At 42.1% G+C, this 20,857-nt stretch overlaps 1 protein-coding gene across 2 annotated transcripts in view; it reads right to left on the reverse strand.

Moving 5' to 3' along the window:
• The window catches only part of fgf14 (fibroblast growth factor 14), a 305,742-nt gene that overhangs the window by 71,912 nt on the left and 212,973 nt on the right, over positions 1 to 20,857 (reverse strand). For both annotated transcript variants that reach the window (XM_024388653.2, XM_024388654.2), the window contains exon 2: positions 65 to 175. In XM_024388653.2, coding sequence (XP_024244421.1) covers positions 65 to 175 — 111 coding nt within the window. The remainder of the gene's footprint in view (positions 1 to 64; positions 176 to 20,857) is intronic.

Raw genomic sequence — 20,857 nt, forward strand, 5'->3', positions numbered from 1 at the left:
GTCCTAGTACCCCTGGTTGGGATCCACTGCTGTAGCAGGATAGATAAAGAGACTGTATACTCACAGGAGTTACTGCTGTCATCCTTGGTCCCATCGAGAGAACCATCTGGGTTCATTTGCAAGTAGTATCCCTGCCTGCAATATAACCTGGTCACTATACCCTTGAGCTGGGGATCTGAAACACAGAGAGAGAGAGAGGGAAGCAGGGAGAAAAAGAGAGAGAGAGGTTAGCAACAGTATACAAGTAGTCAGACCAGCACAAGATCATTTATACTTTCAACCGAAGGAGAGAGAAGAGGACTCTACCACACAAATGCTGCACCAAAGAAACACTTCATATATACATAGACATAGAGCAAATATTCAAATCTCTATATGAACTGTCATATACTGTAAATGTAGAGAAGAGAGGTAAAGGATCACAGAGTAAAGAGCAACCAAACCATTCTTATGTGGAAATTTTTTGAATATATTGTTTCATAATCCACTGTTTGTGTCTGGTTTGAAAACCATTCCATAAAACAAAGTACCTAACTCTTTATGATTGTTTTATGACCATTGTGAATTTTCAGAGGCAAATCATGTAGCTAAAATGTACTGCATATAAGCCATGCCTTACGCAGAAATCGGCCCAATCAAATGTGATGAAATTAATATGATAGCAAACTCAACAGCACCCTCTTCAGTTGTCTTCTCTGTGAGGGGAAACCGTGGCTCATGTTGCACTGTAAATTCCTCAAAGGGTTGTCATGTGAATTGGGGGATAATATGGCCTTTACTGTCTTAATAGAGCAGGGGGAGTACTCTGGTTTAAAGTCTATTTTATCATTCATAATTACAGATAAGAGTTCAAGCGGATGTTCAAGTCATTTTCAAATCAGAATAATTTAACTGAAACAATTGTCTTAGCTCCTGTAGTTAAACGTGAATGTTTGAGTGAGATGTTGGTATTGGAACAGGTAGTACGCTTTTAAGAGCTGCTTCCACCCACCACATTGGGAGGCCATGAACTCTTTATACATGCACATTTTCCACAGAAATGAACATAATGCACTCATCTATATACAACACCTTAGCATGTGTGTGTGTGTGTGTGTGCTGCCTGTATGTGTGTTTCACCTGTATGTGTGGATGTGTGCATCCTGTGTGTGTGGGTGTGTGTGTGTGGTCTACCCAAGGGCCTAATGCCTTCCACATTAGCCTTATCGTAGAGACAGCTATCAGGCCAGATTTGATTCTCACTAAGCCCTGAGGAGATGAATAATCACATGTGTGTGGGTGTGTGTGTGTGTGTGTGTGTGTGTGTGTGTGTGTGTGTGTGTGCGTGCGTGCGTGCGTGCGTGCGTGCGTGCGTGCGTGCGTGCGTGTGTGTGTGTGTGTGTGTAAAAAAGGTAGAATTGCCAATGCATATTAGGTGCTTTTATCCAAAGTGACAACTTCGAGTCCACACATTTTTGTATGTGACCCCAGTGGGAATCAAACCCACAACTCTGGTATTGCTAGTGCCACACACAACCACTACAATAGTGTAAAATACAATACATAATTACAATACAGGTGGAAGGTGTATGATTACCATCCCAATGAGAGTACCATGACATAAATTCAGACCTATGTCAGGCTTTGATTCTCCATGCCAAAAGGTTTTTTCCCCAGGTGCATGAACAATGAGGACATTTACTGCAAGGTCAATGAGAATCTATGCTCAAGACATGCTTGATGCAAACTAGTGCCTACTAAACATTTGTTTCATTTGATTACAGTTCACCTATGTTGTAATTATATCTGAAAAATAAATTTATTTTTTTGCTGTTTTTGACTCTCTCTCTCTCTCTCTCTTTCTCTTTCTCTACCGCACCTGCTGTCTCAACCTCTGAATGCTCGGCAATGAAAAGCCAACTGACATTTACTCCTTCGGTGCTGAGCTGTTGCACCCTCTACAACCACTGTGATTATTATCTGACCCTGCTGGTCATCCTGCAGGATGGCGTAGCAGTCAAACGTGTGTTTGTCTTATCCCGTCTTGTCCCATGTAAATAGTCGGTTTCATCATTTTTTTCATATATATTTTAATCTCACTTTCCACCTACGATCTAAATATACTTTACTGCAACCCACCTCACCCAATGTGGTACGGATCTGCTATTTTTATACATTATAACAGGACCCTCCATCAGAGGCTAACCAGCTAACTAGATAGTAGTCACTGTTAGCCACGGCTAGCGGTCTTCACCTTTAGCTTGGACACCAGCCAGCTTTAGCTCGGTCAATACCTGCCAGTCTGCACAGCGCGATATCAACCCAGAGCATGTCGGACTGCTTTTCTCCACCACATCACCGGATTCCTGCCACTCTGTGCCATTACACCGGATCATCTCAGCTAGCTAGCTGAAACCGAGTGGATACCGCTGGCTAACGCCTCTGTCCCGAAGCACCAGTTAGCATTGAGCTATCCTCGAGCTAGGCCCATCTCCCGGCTAGCCGAAGAGGTATACCCGCTAATCCGTGGAATACAATATCTCTTTTGCCAATTGGTCTGGACCTTTTATTGCCGACACGGAGCCCAGCCGATCCATCACGATTGGTCTGCCGACGTAATCGTCCGATGTGGTTTCAACAGGCTTTTCCGTTGCGATGTTTCCTGAAGACCCATCTGCTAGCCCCGGACCGGTAGCTTTCTGAACGCCGTGCCTCCCACTCAGCTAGCATAGTAGCGACTACCGAACGGCTCCCGGACTCACCTATTGCTGCTCATTGGACCCTATGATCACTCGGCTACACATGCCTCTATCTAATGTCAATACGCATTGTCTTCTGCTGTTTCGGTTAGTTATTGTTTTATTTCACTGTAGAGCCCCTAGTCCAGCTCAACATGCCTTAGATGGCTCTTTTGTCACACACCCCACACATGGGGTGACCTCACCTGGCTTAGCTGGTGTCTCCAGAGATGCAAGCTGTCTCATCGTCACTCATTGCCTAGGTTTATCCCCACTGCACTCACATCCTACCATACCTTTGTCTGTACATTATTCCCTGAATCTATTCTACCACACCCAGAAATCTGCCCCTTTTATTATCTGTTCCCAACGCACTACACAACCAGTTCTTTTAGCCTTTAGCCGTACCTTTATCCTACTCCTCCTCTGTTCCTCTGGTGATGTAGAGGTTAACCCAGGCCCTGTAGCCCCCAGTACCACACCCATTCCCCAGGCACTATCATTTGTTGACTTTAACCGTAACTGTAACCGTAAAAGCCTTGGTTTCATCCATGTTAACATCAGAAGCCTCATCCCTAAATGTGTTTTATTCACTGCTTTAGCACACTCCACCAGCCTTTACGTCCTTCTGTCTGAATCCTGGCTTAGGAAGGCCACCAAAAATTAAGAAATTTCCATCCCCAACAACAATATTTTCCATCAAGATAGAACTGCCAAATGGGGCGGTGTTTTAATATCCACCTTTCCAAATCTAAGATAGATGCCCTCAATCTCACACAAATTATCAAGGAACCTAGCAGGTACAACCCTAAATCCGTAACCATGGATACTCTCATAGATATCATCCTGACCAACTTGCCCTCTAAATATACCTCTGCTGTCTTCAACCAGGATCTCAGCGATCACTGCCACATTGCCTGCATCCGTAATGGGACCTCAGTCATGCGACCACCCCTCATTACTGTCAAACGCTCCCTAAAACACTTCAGCGAGCAGGCCTTTCTAATCGACCTGGCCCGGGTCTCCTGGAATGATATTGACCTCATCCTGTCAGCAGAGGATGCCTGGTTGTTCTTTAAAAGTGCTTTCCTCACCATCTTCAATAAGCATGTCCCATTCAAAAAATGTGGAACTAAGAACAGATATAGCCCTTGGTTCAATCCAGACTTGACTGCCCTTGACCATCACAAAACATTCTGTGGCATAATGCATTAGCATTGAATAGCCCCCGCGATATGCAACTTTTCAGGGAAGTCAGGAACCAATATACGCAGCACGCGCTCCAGCAGGTATATTTCACTGGTCATCCCCAAAGCCAACACCTCCTTTGGCCTCCTTTCCTTCCAGTTCTTTGCTGCCAATGACTGTAACGAATTGCAAAAATCACTGAAGCTGGAGACATATCTCCCTCACTAACTTTAAGCATCAGCAGTCAGAGCAGCTTAGCGATCACTGGACTTGTACACAGTCCATCTGTAAATAGCCCCCCCAACTACCTCATCCCCATATTGTTATTTTTGTTCTTTTGCACCCCAGTATCCCCCGACTTGCACATCATCATCTGCATATCTATCACTCCAGTGTTAATGCTAGATTGTAATTATTTCTCCACTATGGCCTATTTATTGCCTTATACCTCCCTAGTCTTACTACATCTGCACACACTATATATAGATTTTTCTGTTGTGTTATTGACTGTACGTTTGTTTATCCCATGTGTAACTCTGTGTTGTTGTTTTTGTCGCACTGCTTTGCTTTATCTTGGCCAGGTCAGTTGTTCTTAACTGGCTTACCTGGTTAAATAAAGTTGAAGAAAAAACAACATGTAATCCATGAGCGTTCAAACATCTTGATAAACAATCTGGCCTTAATGGCCGTGTTCTCTTAACCTCTCTACCCAGTACAGTCAGTAGAGGACTGGTCACCACTCAGAGCCTGGTTCCTCTCTACCCAGTACAGTCAGTAGAGGACTGGTCACCACTCAGAGCCTGGTTCCTCTCTACCCAGTACAGTCAGTAGAGGACTGGTCACCCCTCAGAGCCTGGTTCCTCTCTACCCAGTACAGTCAGTAGAGGACTGGTCACCCCTCAGAGCCTGGTTCCTCTCTACCCAGTACAGCCAGTAGAGGACTGGTCACCCCTCAGAGCCTGGTTCCTCTCTACCCAGTACAGTCAGTAGAGGACTGGTCACCCCTCAGAGCCTGGTTCCTCTCTACCCAGTACAGTCAGTAGAGGACTGGTCACCACTCAGAGCCTGGTTCCTCTCTACCCAGTACAGCCAGTAGAGGACTGGTCACCCCTCAGAGCCTGGTTCCTCTCTACCCAGTACAGTCAGTAGAGGACTGGTCACCCCTCAGAGCCTGGTTCCTCTCTACCCAGTACAGTCAGTAGAGGACTGGTCACCCCTCAGAGCCTGGTTCCTCTCTACCCAGTACAGTCAGTAGAGGACTGGTCACCCCTCAGAGCCTGGTTCCTCTCTACCCAGTACAGCCAGTAGAGGACTGGTCACCCTCAGAGCCTGGTTCCTCTCTACCCAGTACAGCCAGTAGAGGACTGGTCACCCCTCGGAGCCTGGTTCCTCTCTAGGTTTCTTCCTTGGTTCCTGCCTTTACAGGGAGTTTTTCCTCGCCACTGTGCTTCTACATCTGCATTGCTTGCACTTTGTTTTTTGGGGTGATGTGTCTCTGCATAAGCACTTTGCAGCATCAGCTGATGTAAAAAGGGCTTCATAAATACATTTGATTGATTGATTTATTGATTGATTGATCACACATGGGATAGAAATTACGGAAATGTGATGTTACATTTTGATGGGTAGTGCAAGTGTTTTGCCTAATGTGAAAACAGTGTCATGTACTGTAATTTACAGTACTGTAGCATGTTACATTCAAAGGGCAATGCTATTGGATTAACTGGTTGTAAAAACAGATATCATGTTGTGGCTTGGTGATTCAAATAATGTTCTCAAGATATTTCACTGTTTTTGGATCAATGGTTGTGTGGTGAAAAATGTCTCCAAACAAAATGAATGCACAATAAAAGGTTTTGAATATAATACTTAGGCGTTACAAGTTTTACCAGTATGGAGTTTTGAAAATTAACCACCTACTTGTGAAAATAGCACCAAAGCAATTGACAAAAACTCCTGACATCGCCCTCTCTCTCTGACTGAAGAGTATGGGACACTAACGCTGAGCCAGCATAGAGACCACAGGATTTTCAGATGTCATGAATTGATATCTACAATTATGAAGACTTCATAGGCCAGCACAAGTAAAGGACATAGTGATGCTTGCTTAGTTAGTACCACTTCCTCCCAATTTGGCACATACCTGGCGTGGACTTTGGACCTCTGCTTTGCTAGCACATGTGACCTCATGAAGCGTCTTAACAGTCAGCGCCACCACGCAAAAAGGTAGCTATTTGCTGGGGACACTTCAGGCTGATGTGGGGACACTTCAGGCTGACGAGTAAGTTTCACACACACACACACACACACACACACACCACACACACACACACACACACACACACACACACACACACACACACTTTCACATGGATTTTTAATGAGAGCACAATCCCCTTGAGTGAGAACAACCAGGCAGAAACACTAAGATGGCCTCCTCCAATCAATTAAAGACTTTGATCAGCAGCGTTTAAAACAATCTCAGAGAGTGAGATTGATTCCTCAGACAGTTCAGCAGAGGCCGATTTGTAATAATTAAAATGGAGACAGAGCTGAGAGCTCGCTGCACTAGCACACAGTGTGCAGAGGCGTGTGTGTGTGTGCACAACTGTGTGAGCAGATGTGTGTGTGTGTGTGTGTGTGTGTCCTGGGGCAGCAGGTAGACTAGTGGTTAAGAGCATTGGGCCAGAACCCAAATGGTCGCCTTGAGGAAGGCACTTAACTGCAAGTCACTCTGGATAAGAGTGTCTGCTAAATGTGACCCGTTTCAGGAAACTAGGCGTATGTCGCGGGTCACTACTTCACAGGAGAGCCCTTTGAACGTAATCTTTTTTTGCCAGAAATGCCTTCTGGAATATGTGAACTTTCCTGTGCCTTAATATCAAACTTGAATGCCATCTGTAAATATGAATACAATTGTTAAATTACGAGCCTAGTTGGTTTAGCCACAGAAAAAGGTGGCAACCTTCCCGCTAGCCATGATTGGCTGAGATAATGAGTGGGCTGGACATGCAGAGAGATGAGTTCGGATTGGTCTGCCATATAGCACGCTACTGTCTATTTGAGCTGGTTAATATGTGTAGGTAATCCTGTCTAACGTGGCTTTTGAAAAAATATATTGCTTAGTAGAACTGCTCTTCACTTTCTGGGGGACCAAGTTTTGAAATCAGTGGAAACAGAGTATGATAGATAAGGAGATGGAGAAAACACCCGTCTCCGGATTACATCTTCAAACTAAGGGCAACCATGGCATCTGTGACAGGGAGAAGCGTCCAACAATGATGTATAAGATATAAGATAGTCTAGCTAGGTGTATTTCAGATATTACACATTTGTAATTAATTTTCAATTCAAGCTAAAGTGCACTGTTAGCTAGCTAGCTAACATTAGCTGGCTGGTTTGCTAGCTAACGTTACGTGTATGATCGTATTATTCGTATCTCAGAGCCATTTGCTTAGCTAGTTATAGCCTAATGTTAGCTAGCTAACATTGAACCTGGTTGGTTAGTTACCTGCAGATTCATGCAGGGTAGTAATGTCATGAGTTGGGATTATGGTCCATTGTTTAGCTAGCTAGCTACATGTCTTAACAGAAGACTCCACTATGCAAGTAACCATTTTGGGTGAGTTCCTAAATTTAGTCTGGCAATCTACTCCGATTTTAGTGCACTCTCGTCTGAGTGTGCCAGAGCACAGAATAACTGATGAATTTATGAACACTCAACCCCATTGAATAAGGCCGGTGTCAGTAAACGTCGGCAAAAAAGCGTAATTCAATTGTTGCCAACAGCACAGTTACAGTCACCAACTCTCTGGTTAACATGAAAACTACCTAACCAGCTCTGCTAGGGCGAGTAAACTGGTCAGAGTGGGGTGTTCTCTCATTTGTGTCTGGAAATAGCTAGCAATCAATTAAGTGTTTAGTGTGCGCTGAATTTACGAATGGACAATCTGACAGCACAGTTGCAGTCACCAACGCTCTGGATAACATAACAGCCTGACCAGCTCTGCTGGGGCGAGTAATGTTCAGTGAGCAGTTCTCTCATTTGTGTCTGGAAGTAGCTAGCAAGTTAGCCAGTTAGCTTGGGTGCTTGACTGCTGTTTCTAGTACAGAATGCATGGATCAACCCTTAAAGAGATGGGTGGGGCTAAAGCTTAAGAGGATGTGAACGATGCTGAATGGGTGTAGAGAAAACATTCAAAGGCAATTTTCTCAAAAGTGAGGTTTACAAGTTGATCAACTTTCAAATCAGAATTACACAAATGCAGTGTATGATATACCATTTTGTAGCTCTGTGGCTCTGCATTTATCCAATCCAATGTAAAAACACAATTTCTAAATTTGCTACATAAGACTGAATCAAGGTGATCGGTCACAAATGACTAAAATGTTACAGTTCTACATTTAATGTCTTTGATTTTGTCTGCGTTTGCGTTTATGTGTAAGGAGCAAGGATATACAGCGCCTTCAGAAAGTACTAAGACCCCTTGACTTTTTCCACATTTTGCTACTTTACAGCTTCATTCTAAAATGGATTAAATATATGTTTTCCTAAGGAATCTACACAAAATACCCCATAATGATAAAGTGAAAACTGGTTTTTAGAAATATTTGCAAATGTATAAAATGTATAAAAGACAACGGAAATACCTTTTTTACTAATTTATTAAAAATAAAAATCTGTAATACCTTATTTACACAACTATTCAGGTCCTTTACTATGACACTCGAAATTGAGCTCAGGTGCATCCTGTTTCCATTAATCATCCTTGAGATGTTTCTACAATTTGATTGGAGTCTGTTGATTGGACATGATTTGGAAAGGCACACACCTGTCTTCATAAGGTCCCACAGTTAAACATATCAGATAGTGTTCTGATTATTTGCTCTTTTTGTTGTGCTGTCTATTAATGGGATACTGTTTGAAAGTAGTGATTTAAAAGAGAAGATAAGACATACACTTGGCACATTGCACGTCAGAACAAAAACCAAGCCAAGACTCGTTGGCCACTCAGTTAAACTGAGCAATCGGGGGCGAAGGGCCTTGGTCAGGGAGGTGAGCTCCAGAATTTCCCTGTGGAGGTGGGAGAACCTTCCAGAAGGACAACCATCTCTGCAGCACTCCACCAATCAGGCCTTTATGGTACAATGGCCAGACGGAAACCACTCCTCAGTAAAAGGCACATGACAGCACACTTGGAGATTGCCAAAAGACACTAAATGACTATGAGACCACGAGAAACAAGATTCTCTGGTCTGATGAAACCAAGATTGAACTCTTTGGCCTGACTGCCAAGCGTCACGTCTGGAGGAAACCTGGCACCATCCCTATGGTGAAGCATGGTGGTGGCAGCATCATGCTGTGGGGATGTTTTTCAACGGCAGGTACTGGGAGATTAGTCAGGATCAAGGGAAAGATGAATGGAGCAAAGTACAGAGAGATCCTTGATGAAAACCTGTTCCAGAGTACTCAGGAACTCAGACTAGGGCAAAGGTTCACCTTCCAACAGGACAACAACCCTAATCACACAGCCAAGACAACACAGGAGTTTGGGACAAGTCTCTGAATGTCCTTGAGTGAACCAGACAGAGTCCGGACTTGAACCCGAATGACCTTCTCTGGAGAGACCTGAAAATAGCTGTGCAGCAACGCTCCCCATCTAACCTGAAAGAGCTTGAGAGGATCTGCAGAGAATAATGGGAGAAACTCCCCAAATACAGGTGCCAAGCTTGTAGCGTCATACCCAAGAAGACTCGAGGCTGTAATCGCCGCCAAAGGTGCTTTAACAAAGTACTGAGTAAAGGGTCTGAATACTTATGTAAATGTGATATTACAGTTTTATATTTTTAATAAATTTGAAAACATTTCTAAAAACCTGTTTTTGCTTTGTCATTATGGGGTATTGTGTGTAGATTGATGAGGGGATTTTTTTTATTAATCAATTTTAGAATAAGGCTGTAACGTAACAAAATGTAGAGAAAGACAACTGGTCTGAATACTTTCCAAATGCACTGTATACTGTAGCCCAGGGACTAATTTCCACACTATTTCCAAAGTGACACCAGTTTGATTAAAAAAAACAGAGAAAACCAGCAAAACCATAGCTGAAATGCAAATCCAGCAGCTACCCAATGACATATTGGTTCCCTTACCCTGTCAGGAGTCTATGAACAAGGTAAGACAGCAATCCAGGCTTTGTTTTTGTTTACCTGGCCACTTGTATTTCTGTAATTTGTGATCCCTTTAAATGCCTTTAAATGTGAGATAGAAGCCACAGGCATTCTTTCTCATCATGGCAGAATTGGAACACTTCAGTCCTTCTATATGAGTGGAGCTAAAGAAATCTACTCCTATCTATTATGCAAGCCTTCGTAGGTCCTCAGACTGAATATTCAATACATTATTCACGATTGCCAATTGATGGCAGACATTCGCATACGCCGCTACATGTGTGGCCGTGAAATGTTATGTTAACCCTTTATACTTGTGGGAATTGGCCTATATGGATAGGACTGCATTGAAATGTTTCTTACAGAAGAAATATGAAAAGCTCACACATAAGCATGGTAGCAATTGAAAGGGAACTGTTCAGAGATTATGGGGAAATTATTAAACTGAAGTTGAGGACACAACAGTCCAGCTGACACAAAACTGAATCCAAACAGTACACTGTTGATTTTATGTGCATTTTACATTTACTGTACTTTTTGCCGCATTTGTCAATAACGAAATCTGAAAATACTCTGGATACATTCAGTAACGTGATAAGAATATTCCTGGAAAGGGTGGTGTGGGTGCTACAGGGTTTGAGTGAGAGGACTAATTTGTGTCTCCAAGTGGCTACCCAGCTCTCCAAAGTGACTCAAAGAAGAGTCTTCAACTATAAGGTGCTTGTTTTGAGCTCCCCTTACTGTGCTGTAGAGGAACTAGAACAAGACACTTGTAGTTGTTTGTTTGGAACACAACCCAGCATCCCCGTCACCACAACACTACTGTTTTTGTTTACGCAATTCAAAACCGGTCCATTATAAATCGTAATCTGGGTAAGATGGGCATCATTTGAAAGCTTGTTCTATTTCCAACATGACTAGCTAAGTTATAAATTACGATCTTACAGTTCTGGGCTTTTCACAGGGCAACAGACTGTAATTTTGGTGTGCATGGAAAGGAGTTATGCGTGCACCCAGGTGCGTGTTTCACAGTGAATTTAATTCACGATAGACAAACATAGGCTCATTCTGTTCAGAACAACCCAGGGTATGACACCATGTCATCTGGTAACTGTACATCAACCAGGCTTATTCTGTTCAGAACAACCCAGGGTATGACACCATGTCATCTGGTAACTGTACATCAACCAGACTCATTCTGTTCAGAACAACCCAGGGTATGACACCATGTCATCTGGTAACTGTACATCAACCAGGCTCATTCTGTTCAGAACAACAACAGGGTATGGCACCATGTCATCTGGTAACTGTACATCGACCAGGCTCATTCTGTTCAGAACAACCCAGGGTATGACAGCATGTCATCTGGTAACTGTACAACAACCAGGCTCATTCTGTTCAGAACAACCCAGGGTATGACACCATGTCATCTGGTAACTGTACAACAACCAGGCTCATTCTGTTCAGAACAACCAGGGTATGACACCATGTCATCTGGTAACTGTACATCAACCAGACTCATTCTGTTCAGAACAACCCAGGGTATGACACCATGTCATCTGGTAACTGTACATCAACCAGGCTCATTCTGTTCAGAACAACCCAGGGTATGACACCATGTCATCTGGTAACTGTACATCAACCAGACTCATTCTGTTCAGAACAACCCAGGGTATGACACCATGTCATCTGGTAACTGTACATCAACCAGGCTCATTCTGTTCAGAACAACCCAGGGTATGACACCATGTCATCTGGTAACTGTACATCAACCAGACTCATTCTGTTCAGAACATCCCAGGGTATGACACCATGTCATCTGGTAACTGTACATCAACCAGGCTCATTCTGTTCAGAACAACCCAGGGTATGACACCATGTCATCTGGTAACTGTACAACAACCAGGCTCATTCTGTTCAGAACAACCCAGGGTATGACACCATGTCATCTGGTAACTGAACAACAACCAGGCTCATTCTGTTCAGAACAACCCAGGGTATGACACCATGTCATCTGGTAACTGTACATCAACCAGACTCAGTATGTTCAGAACAACCCAGGGTATGACAGCATGTCATCTGGTAACTGTACAACAACCAGGCTCATTCTGTTCAGAACAACACCAGGGTATGACACCATGTCATCTGGTAACTGTACAACAACCAGGCTCATTCTGTACAGAACAACAACAGGGTATGACACCATGTCATCTGGTAACTGTACAACAACCAGGCTCATTCTGTTCAGAACAACCCAGGGTATGACACCATGTCATCTGGTAACTGTACAACAACCAGGCTCATTCTGTTCAGAACAACCCAGGGTATGACACCATGTCATCTGGTAACTGTACAACAACCAGGCTCATTCTGTTCAGAACAACCCAGGGTATGACACCATGTCATCTGGTAACTGAACAACAACCAGGCTCATTCTGTTCAGAACAACCCAGGGTATGACACCATGTCATCTGGTAACTGAACAACAACCAGGCTCATTCTGTTCAGAACAACAACAGGGTATGACACCATGTAATCTGGTAACTGTACAACAACCAGGCTCATTCTGTTCAGAACAACAACAGGGTATGACACCATGTCATCTGGTAACTGTACAACAACCAGACTCATTCTGTTCAGAACAACAACAGGGTATGACGCCATGTCATCTGGTAACTGTACAACAACCAGGCTCATTCTGTTCAGAACAACCCAGGGTATGACACCATGTCATCTGGTAACTGAACAACAACCAGGCTCATTCTGTTCAGAACAACCCAGGGTATGACACCATGTAATCTGGTAACTGTACAACAACCAGGCTCATTCTGTTCAGAACAACCCAGGGTATGACACCATGTCATCTGGTAACTGTACAACAACCAGGCTCATTCTGTTCAGAACAACAACAGGGTATGACACCATGTAATCTGGTAACTGTACAACAACCAGGCTCATTCTGTTCAGAACAACAACAGGGTATGACACCATGTAATCTGGTAACTGTACAACAACCAGACTCATTCTGTTCAGAACAACAACAGGGTATGACGCCATGTCATCTGGTAACTGTACAACAACCAGGCTCATTCTGTTCAGAACAACCCAGGGTATGACACCATGTCATCTGGTAACTGTACAACAACCAGGCTCATTCTGTACAGAACAACAACAGGGTATGACACCATGTCATCTGGTAACTGTACAACAACCAGGCTCATTCTGTTCAGAACAACCCAGGGTATGACACCATGTCATCTGGTAACTGTACAACAACCAGGCTCATTCTGTTCAGAACAACAACAGGGTATGACGCCATGTCATCTGGTAACTGAACAACAACCATAGTCTTCATGAACGTTGACACTGTATATTACATGAGTTTTATGATATGGAAATGTGAAGTGCACATTTGGACTGGTGTTTGGCTTGCTTTTATGTCATCGAAGCGGTATTTATTATACTCCTCAACATCTCATCTCTCAAAATATATTGAGTCCTCTTAATTTACAGCATTTCCCTCGCTCAGACAACCAATATTTTGATAAAGTTGCTCAATTAGCATGAGGGATGGGGGCAACTTCTTGTTGCGTGTGGTGCTCAAATTCAGAACGGCTGTCAGTCAAAACCCATACAGTGCTATGAAACACAGGGCCTGCCATTTTTTAACATGTTAAGGTACTGCATTCCAATTTAGACACGTAACAGTGCCCAGATGTGTCATTTTCAACCCATATATAAGGCTACTGGCCTCTCTCGCATGTTTTTTAAAACCTTATTTTACCAGGTAAGTTGACTGAGAACACATTCTCATTTACAGCAACAACCCAAGGAATAGTTACAGCAGAGAGGAATGAGCCAATTGGAAGCTGGGGATGATGGGATTTAGCCAAGACACAAGGGTTAACACCCCTACTCTTACAATAAGTGCCATGGGATCTTTGGTGACCACAGCAAGTAAGGACACCTGTTTAATGTCCCATCTGAAAGACAGCAATGGGATCTTTTTTTAGATTAGAGGAAAGAGTGCCTCCTACTGGCCATCCAACACCACTTCTGGCAGCATCTGGTCTCGATCCAGGAACAACCCTACTTAGCTTCAGTGGCAAGCCAACAGCGGGATGTAAGATGGTATGCTACATGTACAGAACAAGCAAAGCTGTGGGTGTTACTAGGGCACCATTATTGAGAATAAGGCGTATTCTCAGACATATGATACGTAAGGCTTTCAGTTGCTGAATAGAGAGGGGGTTGGATATACTGTACTGAGAAAATCACTGGGTGCTTTTTCAAAACAGCATCCTGTGCAGTTGAAGGTGTATTCCTCTTTCTCACTGCAAATGAAGAGCCAGGCAGGGTACCCTTCACACCTAACAGTTGATATAGCTGCAGTGGTTTTGCAGCTGTAGGGGCATCCCTCTTTCTGCATACACAACAATCACACATCAAATCCTCCCTTTTGCTGAGTAGAAATTTTTGTTTACGCAATAGGGGTATCCCCTTGCCCGCTCTCTCAAAACCTTCACACACATCTAAAAGATTACAACCCTTTTTCTCTTGAGCTGAAATTGCGTTTTTTTGTTTCGTTTTTGTTTTACAATAGGGTTACTCCTGGGATAAATGGAACAATCACTGTGTACTTGATGTTGGGGTGTTTTCTTTCTCTCCTTTCTCTTCTTCTTTTCTCTCACTCTCTCTCTCTCTCTCTCTGTCAGGAAAGGTAACTGTCAAGACAGTGGAGACACATGCTCAGCTGCATGCACACACACACACAGCAGTTGCACACCTCACAGCCAGCCCAACCCTGATTGACACACTTTGGATGTTTCTGGAATATTTTAGGGGCTTTTCCTTGCCCGCATCGGAAAAGCCCTCTCCGTCTCTTTCTCCTCCATGTGGTCATGGAAGATAGCAGGAAGCAAACGAAAAGCTGGCCTGGTCACAGATCTGTTTGTGTTATCATGTTTAGCATGACAAGTAGTTGAGATGATATCAACAGATCTGGGACCTGCAGGCCAATAAAAAAAGCTGCTTACAGTTTTACTGTTTATCTGAGGGCTTATGTCGACATTCATATTCTGATACGGACATTACTTAACACTATGGAACGATCTCAATTCCGTCTGAATTTCTTTTTAAAATCCATCATCAATTCAAGTGATATAAACGGTAGACTGTTTGTCATTCATCAAGGGAAAGAGCATGTTGTTGTTTCAATACAAAGATGAGTGCGCAGCCCTGTAGGGGCTTTACATTACAGTACAGGGTGTTCTGTGACTGTTTTGCATTCAGACATTTCCCATACAATCAAAATAACTAGTGCCTCCACTGTGGTTTTATATGACATTTGTGTGTGAAACCCTTCAGGAATAAATATGTTCCATTGGAAAAGGTAATCATGTTGATGACGGATTTTCCTGGGTAAAAAAACTGCCAAAAATACAATGATAGCTAGCATAGAGAGTGAATGTCAACCCGGTGGTCCTCTTTTGTTTAGCCTATTCACCCTCTGAATGGCACACATACACAATCCATGTCTCAATTCTCTCAAGACTTTGGATTTAACAACTGACTTCAATAAGGGGTCATAGCTTTCACCTGGATTCACCTGATCAGTCTATGTCATGGAAAGAGCAGGGTTCCTTAAGGTTTTGTATACTCAGTGTATATACAGTATTTAGTAGAAAATGGGTTTGGATGAAATCTATGAAAACCCTTTGAACCATAGAACTAATCCAATCATCTACGGCGGCAGGTGGCATAGCAGTTAAGGGCGTGGGGCCAGTAACTGAAAGGTTGCTGGTTTGCATCCTGAGCTGACTAGGTGAAGAATATGTTGATGTGCCCTTAAGCAAGGCACTTAACCCTTCTAAGTCACTCTTGATGTGAGGGAAATATAATGTATCATCCAGGAATCACTGGCATGGCATTGAAATAGGTCATCACATTTTTTGATTGGATTTCCCATTATGGCAATAAACAACCAATGTATTTGTACATTTGGCGACAACACAGACAAAAATCTTTTTAGTCCACCGCTAAGGGAACTCAGCCAGATCCAATCATTGGATCACAAAGAAGTGCCTTTTGAACATCTACACCTGGTCAAAGACCTTCAATCTCATTCATTTAGGGCAAAACTCTCTCACAGGACACATTCCAATAGTAGACTGTGGATAGAGTCCAATGTTTAATGGAATTGTAATCAGATACTATTTGAAATCACATCAACAGCCAGATCCAATCATGATTGAATCCCATAGAAGTGTCTTTTGAATGTCTACACTAGAGGTCGACCGAATTAATCGACATGACCGATTAGTTAGAGCCGATTTCATGTTTTCATAACAATCGGTAATTGGCATTTTTGGACGCCGATTATGGCCGATTACATTGCATGAGTCTCCACGAAGAGACTGCGTGGCAGGCTGACCACCTGTTTCGCGAGTGCAGCAAGGAGCCAAGGTAAGTTGCTAGCTAGCATTAAACTTATCTCATAAAAAACAATCAATCTTGACATAATCACTAGTTAACTACACACGGTTGATGATATTACTAGTTTAACTAGCTTGTCCTGCATTGCAAATAATCAATGTGGTGCCTGTTAATTTATCATCGAATCACAGCCTACTTCGCCAAACGGGTGATGATTTAACAAGCGCATTCGTGAAAAAAGCACTGACGTTGCACCAATGTACATAACCATCAAAATCAATGCCTTTCTTAAAATCAATACACAAGTATATATTTTTAAACCTACATATTTAGTTAAAAGAAATTCATGTTAGCAAGCAATATTAACTAGGGAAATTGTGTAACTTCTCTTGCGTTCTTTGCAAGCAGAGTCAGGCTATATGCAGCAGTTTGGGCCACATGGCTCGTTGCGAACTGTGTGAAGACCATTTCATCCTAACAAAGACCGTAATTAATTTGCCAGAATTTTACATAATTATGACAATACATTGAAGGTTTTGCATTGTAACAGCAATATTTAGACGTATGGATGCCACCCGTTCGATAAAATACGGAACGGTTCAGTATTTCACTGAAAGAATAAATGTTTTGTTTTTGAAATTATAGTTTCCGGATTTGACCATATGAATGACCTAATGCTCGTATTTATGTGTTTTTATTATATTATAATTAAGTCTATGATTTGATATTTGATAGAGCAGTCTGACTGAGCGGTGATAGGCAGCAGGCTCGTAAGCTTTAATTCAAACAGCAGCCCTTAGCAATGCTGGGATGCACAGCACTGTTCATGACTTCAAGCCTATCAACTCCCGAGATTAGGCTGGCAATACTAAAGTGCCTATAAGAACATCCAATAGTCAAAGGTATATGAAATACAAATGGTATAGAGAGAAATAGTCCTATAATTCCTAGAATAACTACAACCTAAAACTTCTTAACTGGGAATATTGAAGACTCATGTTAAAAGGAACCACCAGCTTTCATATGTTCTCATGTTCTGAGCAAGGAACTTAAACGTTACTTTTTTACATGACACATATTGCACTTTTACTTTCTTCTCCAACAATCTGTTTTTGCATTATGTAAACCAAATTGAACATGTTTCATTATTTATTTGAGACTAAATAGATTTGTATTTATGTTTTATATTAAGTTAATAATTAAAGTGTTAATTATGTATTGTTGTAAGTGTCATTATTACAAATACATATATATTTATATATTTATGTAATTGTAATCAGATCAAATCACATCAAATACTTTAGCTCGGCTTGATTGAGCTTTTCTGGAGCAATGGAACCGATAGAGTATCAAAAGTGCAAACCCTGCCCATCTGGCACTCCAGGCAGGCTAAAGAGAAAGCTAAAAGTATTTGAATGATTTTTAATAGTATTTCAACCAAGATCTACTTGTTACAGATTCCCACAGGTATTGTCAATGTGACATGCATTCTATAATATATTATCAATCCATCTTAATGTTGTGAGAAGAGACATTTAAACGAGGCTACATACAGTGGGGCAAAAAAAGTATTTAGTCAGCCACCAATTGTGCAAGTTCTCCCACTTAAAAAGATGAGAGAGGCCTGTAATTTTCATCATAGGTACACTTCAACTATGACAGACAAAATGAGAAAAAAAATCCAGAAAACCACATTGTAGGATTTTTTATGAATTTATTTGCAAATTATGTTGGAAAATAAGTATTTGGTCAATAACAAAAGTTTATCTCAATACTTTGTTATATATCCTTTGTTGGGAATGACAGAGGTCAAATGTATTCTGTAAGTCTTCACAAGGTTTTCACACACTGTTGCTGGTATTTTGGCCCATTCCTCCATGCAGATCTCCTCTAGAGCAGTGATGTTTTGGGCCTGTTGCTGGGCAACACGGACTTTCAACTCCCTCCAAAGATTTTCTATGGGGTTGAGATCTGGAGACTGGCCAGGCCACTCCAGGACCTTGAAATGCTTCTTACGAAGCCACTCCTTCGTTGCCCAGGCGGAGTGTTTGGGATCATTGTTATGCTGAAAGACCCAGCCACGTTTCATCTTCAATGCCCTTGCTGATGGTAGGCTTTGTTACTTTGGTCCCAGCTCTCTGCAGGTCATTCACTAGGTCCCCCCGTATGGTTCTGGGATTTTTGCTCACCGTTCTTGTGATCATTTTGACCCCACGGGGTGAGATCTTGCGTGGAGCCCCAGATCGAGGGAGATTATCAGTGGTCTTGTATGTCTTCCATTTCCTCATAATTGCTCCAACAGTTGATTTATTCAAACCAAGCTGCTTACCTATTGCAGATTCAGTCTTCCCAGCCTGGTGCAGGTCTACAATTTTGTTTCTGGTGTCCTTTGACAGCTCTTTGGTCTTGGCCATAGTGGAGTTTGGAGTGTGACTGTTTGAGGTTGTGGACAGGTGTCTTTTATATTGATAACAAGTTCAAACAGGTGCCATTAATACGGGTAACGAGTGGAGGACAGAGGAGCCTCTTAAAGAAGAAGTTACAGGTCTGTGAGAGCCAGAAATCTTGCTTGTTTGTAGGTGACCAAATACTTATTTTCCACCATAATTTGCAAATAAATTCATAAAAAATGATTTTCTGGATTTTTTTTCCTCATTTTGTCTGTCATATTTGAAGTGTACCTATGATGAGAGAGGCCTGTAATTTTCATCTTTTTAAGTGGGCGAACATGCACAATTGGTGACTGACTAAATACTTTTTTGCCCCACTGTATATCCCATTTGGTCTGGATTCTGAAGTTATTATCCAATACAACAAATACATGTGTTAGCATGTGTGTGCTGTCCAATCCTGCTCTGAATATGTATGGGGCACATTCAGCAGGTTCAAAAGAAAGCAGGCTCAGTATTTCCATAGACTAAAAATAATGAATTTTCCCCTGAAAAACTCACAATCAGCAGTTAGTTGACATGCTCATACTGATCCTGTTGTCATGGCTTTGAATGATAGGTGAGTAGATGTATACATTGCATAACAAGTAGCAGTGGAAGACTGAAAGACCAGCATTTTATTATTTTTTTTCCTTTTAAGATTTAAGTATTTTAACTGTTTTAACCTTTTCACACGTGAGTTCCATATATCTCACGTTGATAGTTTTATGTCAGAATACACTCACTGTTCCAAAATGTGACCTGATTCAGGAAACTAGGCGTATGTCGCAAGTCACAACATCACAGGAGAGCTGTTTGAACGTAAACATTTTTTTTTATCAACATGCGTTTTTTGGCAGAAATGCCTTCTCGAACATGTGAACTTGTGTACGTATGCCATCTGTAAATACGAATAAAATTGTTAAATTACGAACCTAGTTGGTTTAGCCACAGAAAAAGCAAACAACCTTCCCGCCTGCCATGATTGGCTGAGAGTGAGTGGGCTGGACATGCCGAGAGATGAATTTGGATTGGTCTACCAATAATAGATAATTGTGTAGAACGCAGCTTTTTTTTAAATGTATCATATAGTAAAACTGCATAAACCTAATGTCAAGTTAAAGTGTACTGTTAGCTAGCTAACATTAGCTGGCTGGCTCGCTAGCTATCGTTTTGTGTATGCTCTCCACTTTCTGGAGGACTGAGTTTTGAAATCAGTGAAATTCGGGTATGAAAGCAAAGGAGATGGAAAAAACACCAGTCTGGATTACATCGTCAAAATAAGGCAACCATGTATGGCATCAGACAGGAGACGCATCCAACCGTGATGTATACTGGTAAAATGTTTAGATATTACACGTTTCTAATTTTGACAGAAAGTGGTTTAATTTCAAGTGTACTGTTAGCTAGCTAACGTTAGCTGGCTGGGTTGCAAGCTAACGTTACGTGTATGATCTTATTGTTCGTATCTCAGACACATTTGCTTGACTAGTTATAGCCATAGAACCTGGTTGGTTAGCTACCTGCAGATTCATGCAGGGTAGTAACATCATAAATTGTGATTATGGTCCATTGTTTAGCTAGCTAACTAGCTACATGTCTTAACAAAAGAGTCCACTCTAAAGTATTTTCATTTCAAGTTAAAGTGTACTGATAGCAGGCTAGCTAACATTAGCTGGCTGGCTCGCTAACTAACGTTACGTCATGCATTGGGATTCATTGTTTACCTAGCTAGCTCTCTAGTTACATTTCTTAACAAAAGACTCTTGTCTTATTGTGCCAGAGCACATAATATCTGATACATATTTGAACGCTCAACACCCGTTGAATATGTCCGGTGTCAGTAAACGTCGTCGGCAACAAAGCGTAATTCAATTGCTGCCAGCAGCACAGTTAGTTACCAGCACTCTGGATAAC

Source organism: Oncorhynchus tshawytscha, linkage group LG26, assembly GCF_018296145.1.
Source record: "Oncorhynchus tshawytscha isolate Ot180627B linkage group LG26, Otsh_v2.0, whole genome shotgun sequence".
NCBI classification, from domain to species: Eukaryota; Metazoa; Chordata; class Actinopteri; order Salmoniformes; family Salmonidae; genus Oncorhynchus; species Oncorhynchus tshawytscha.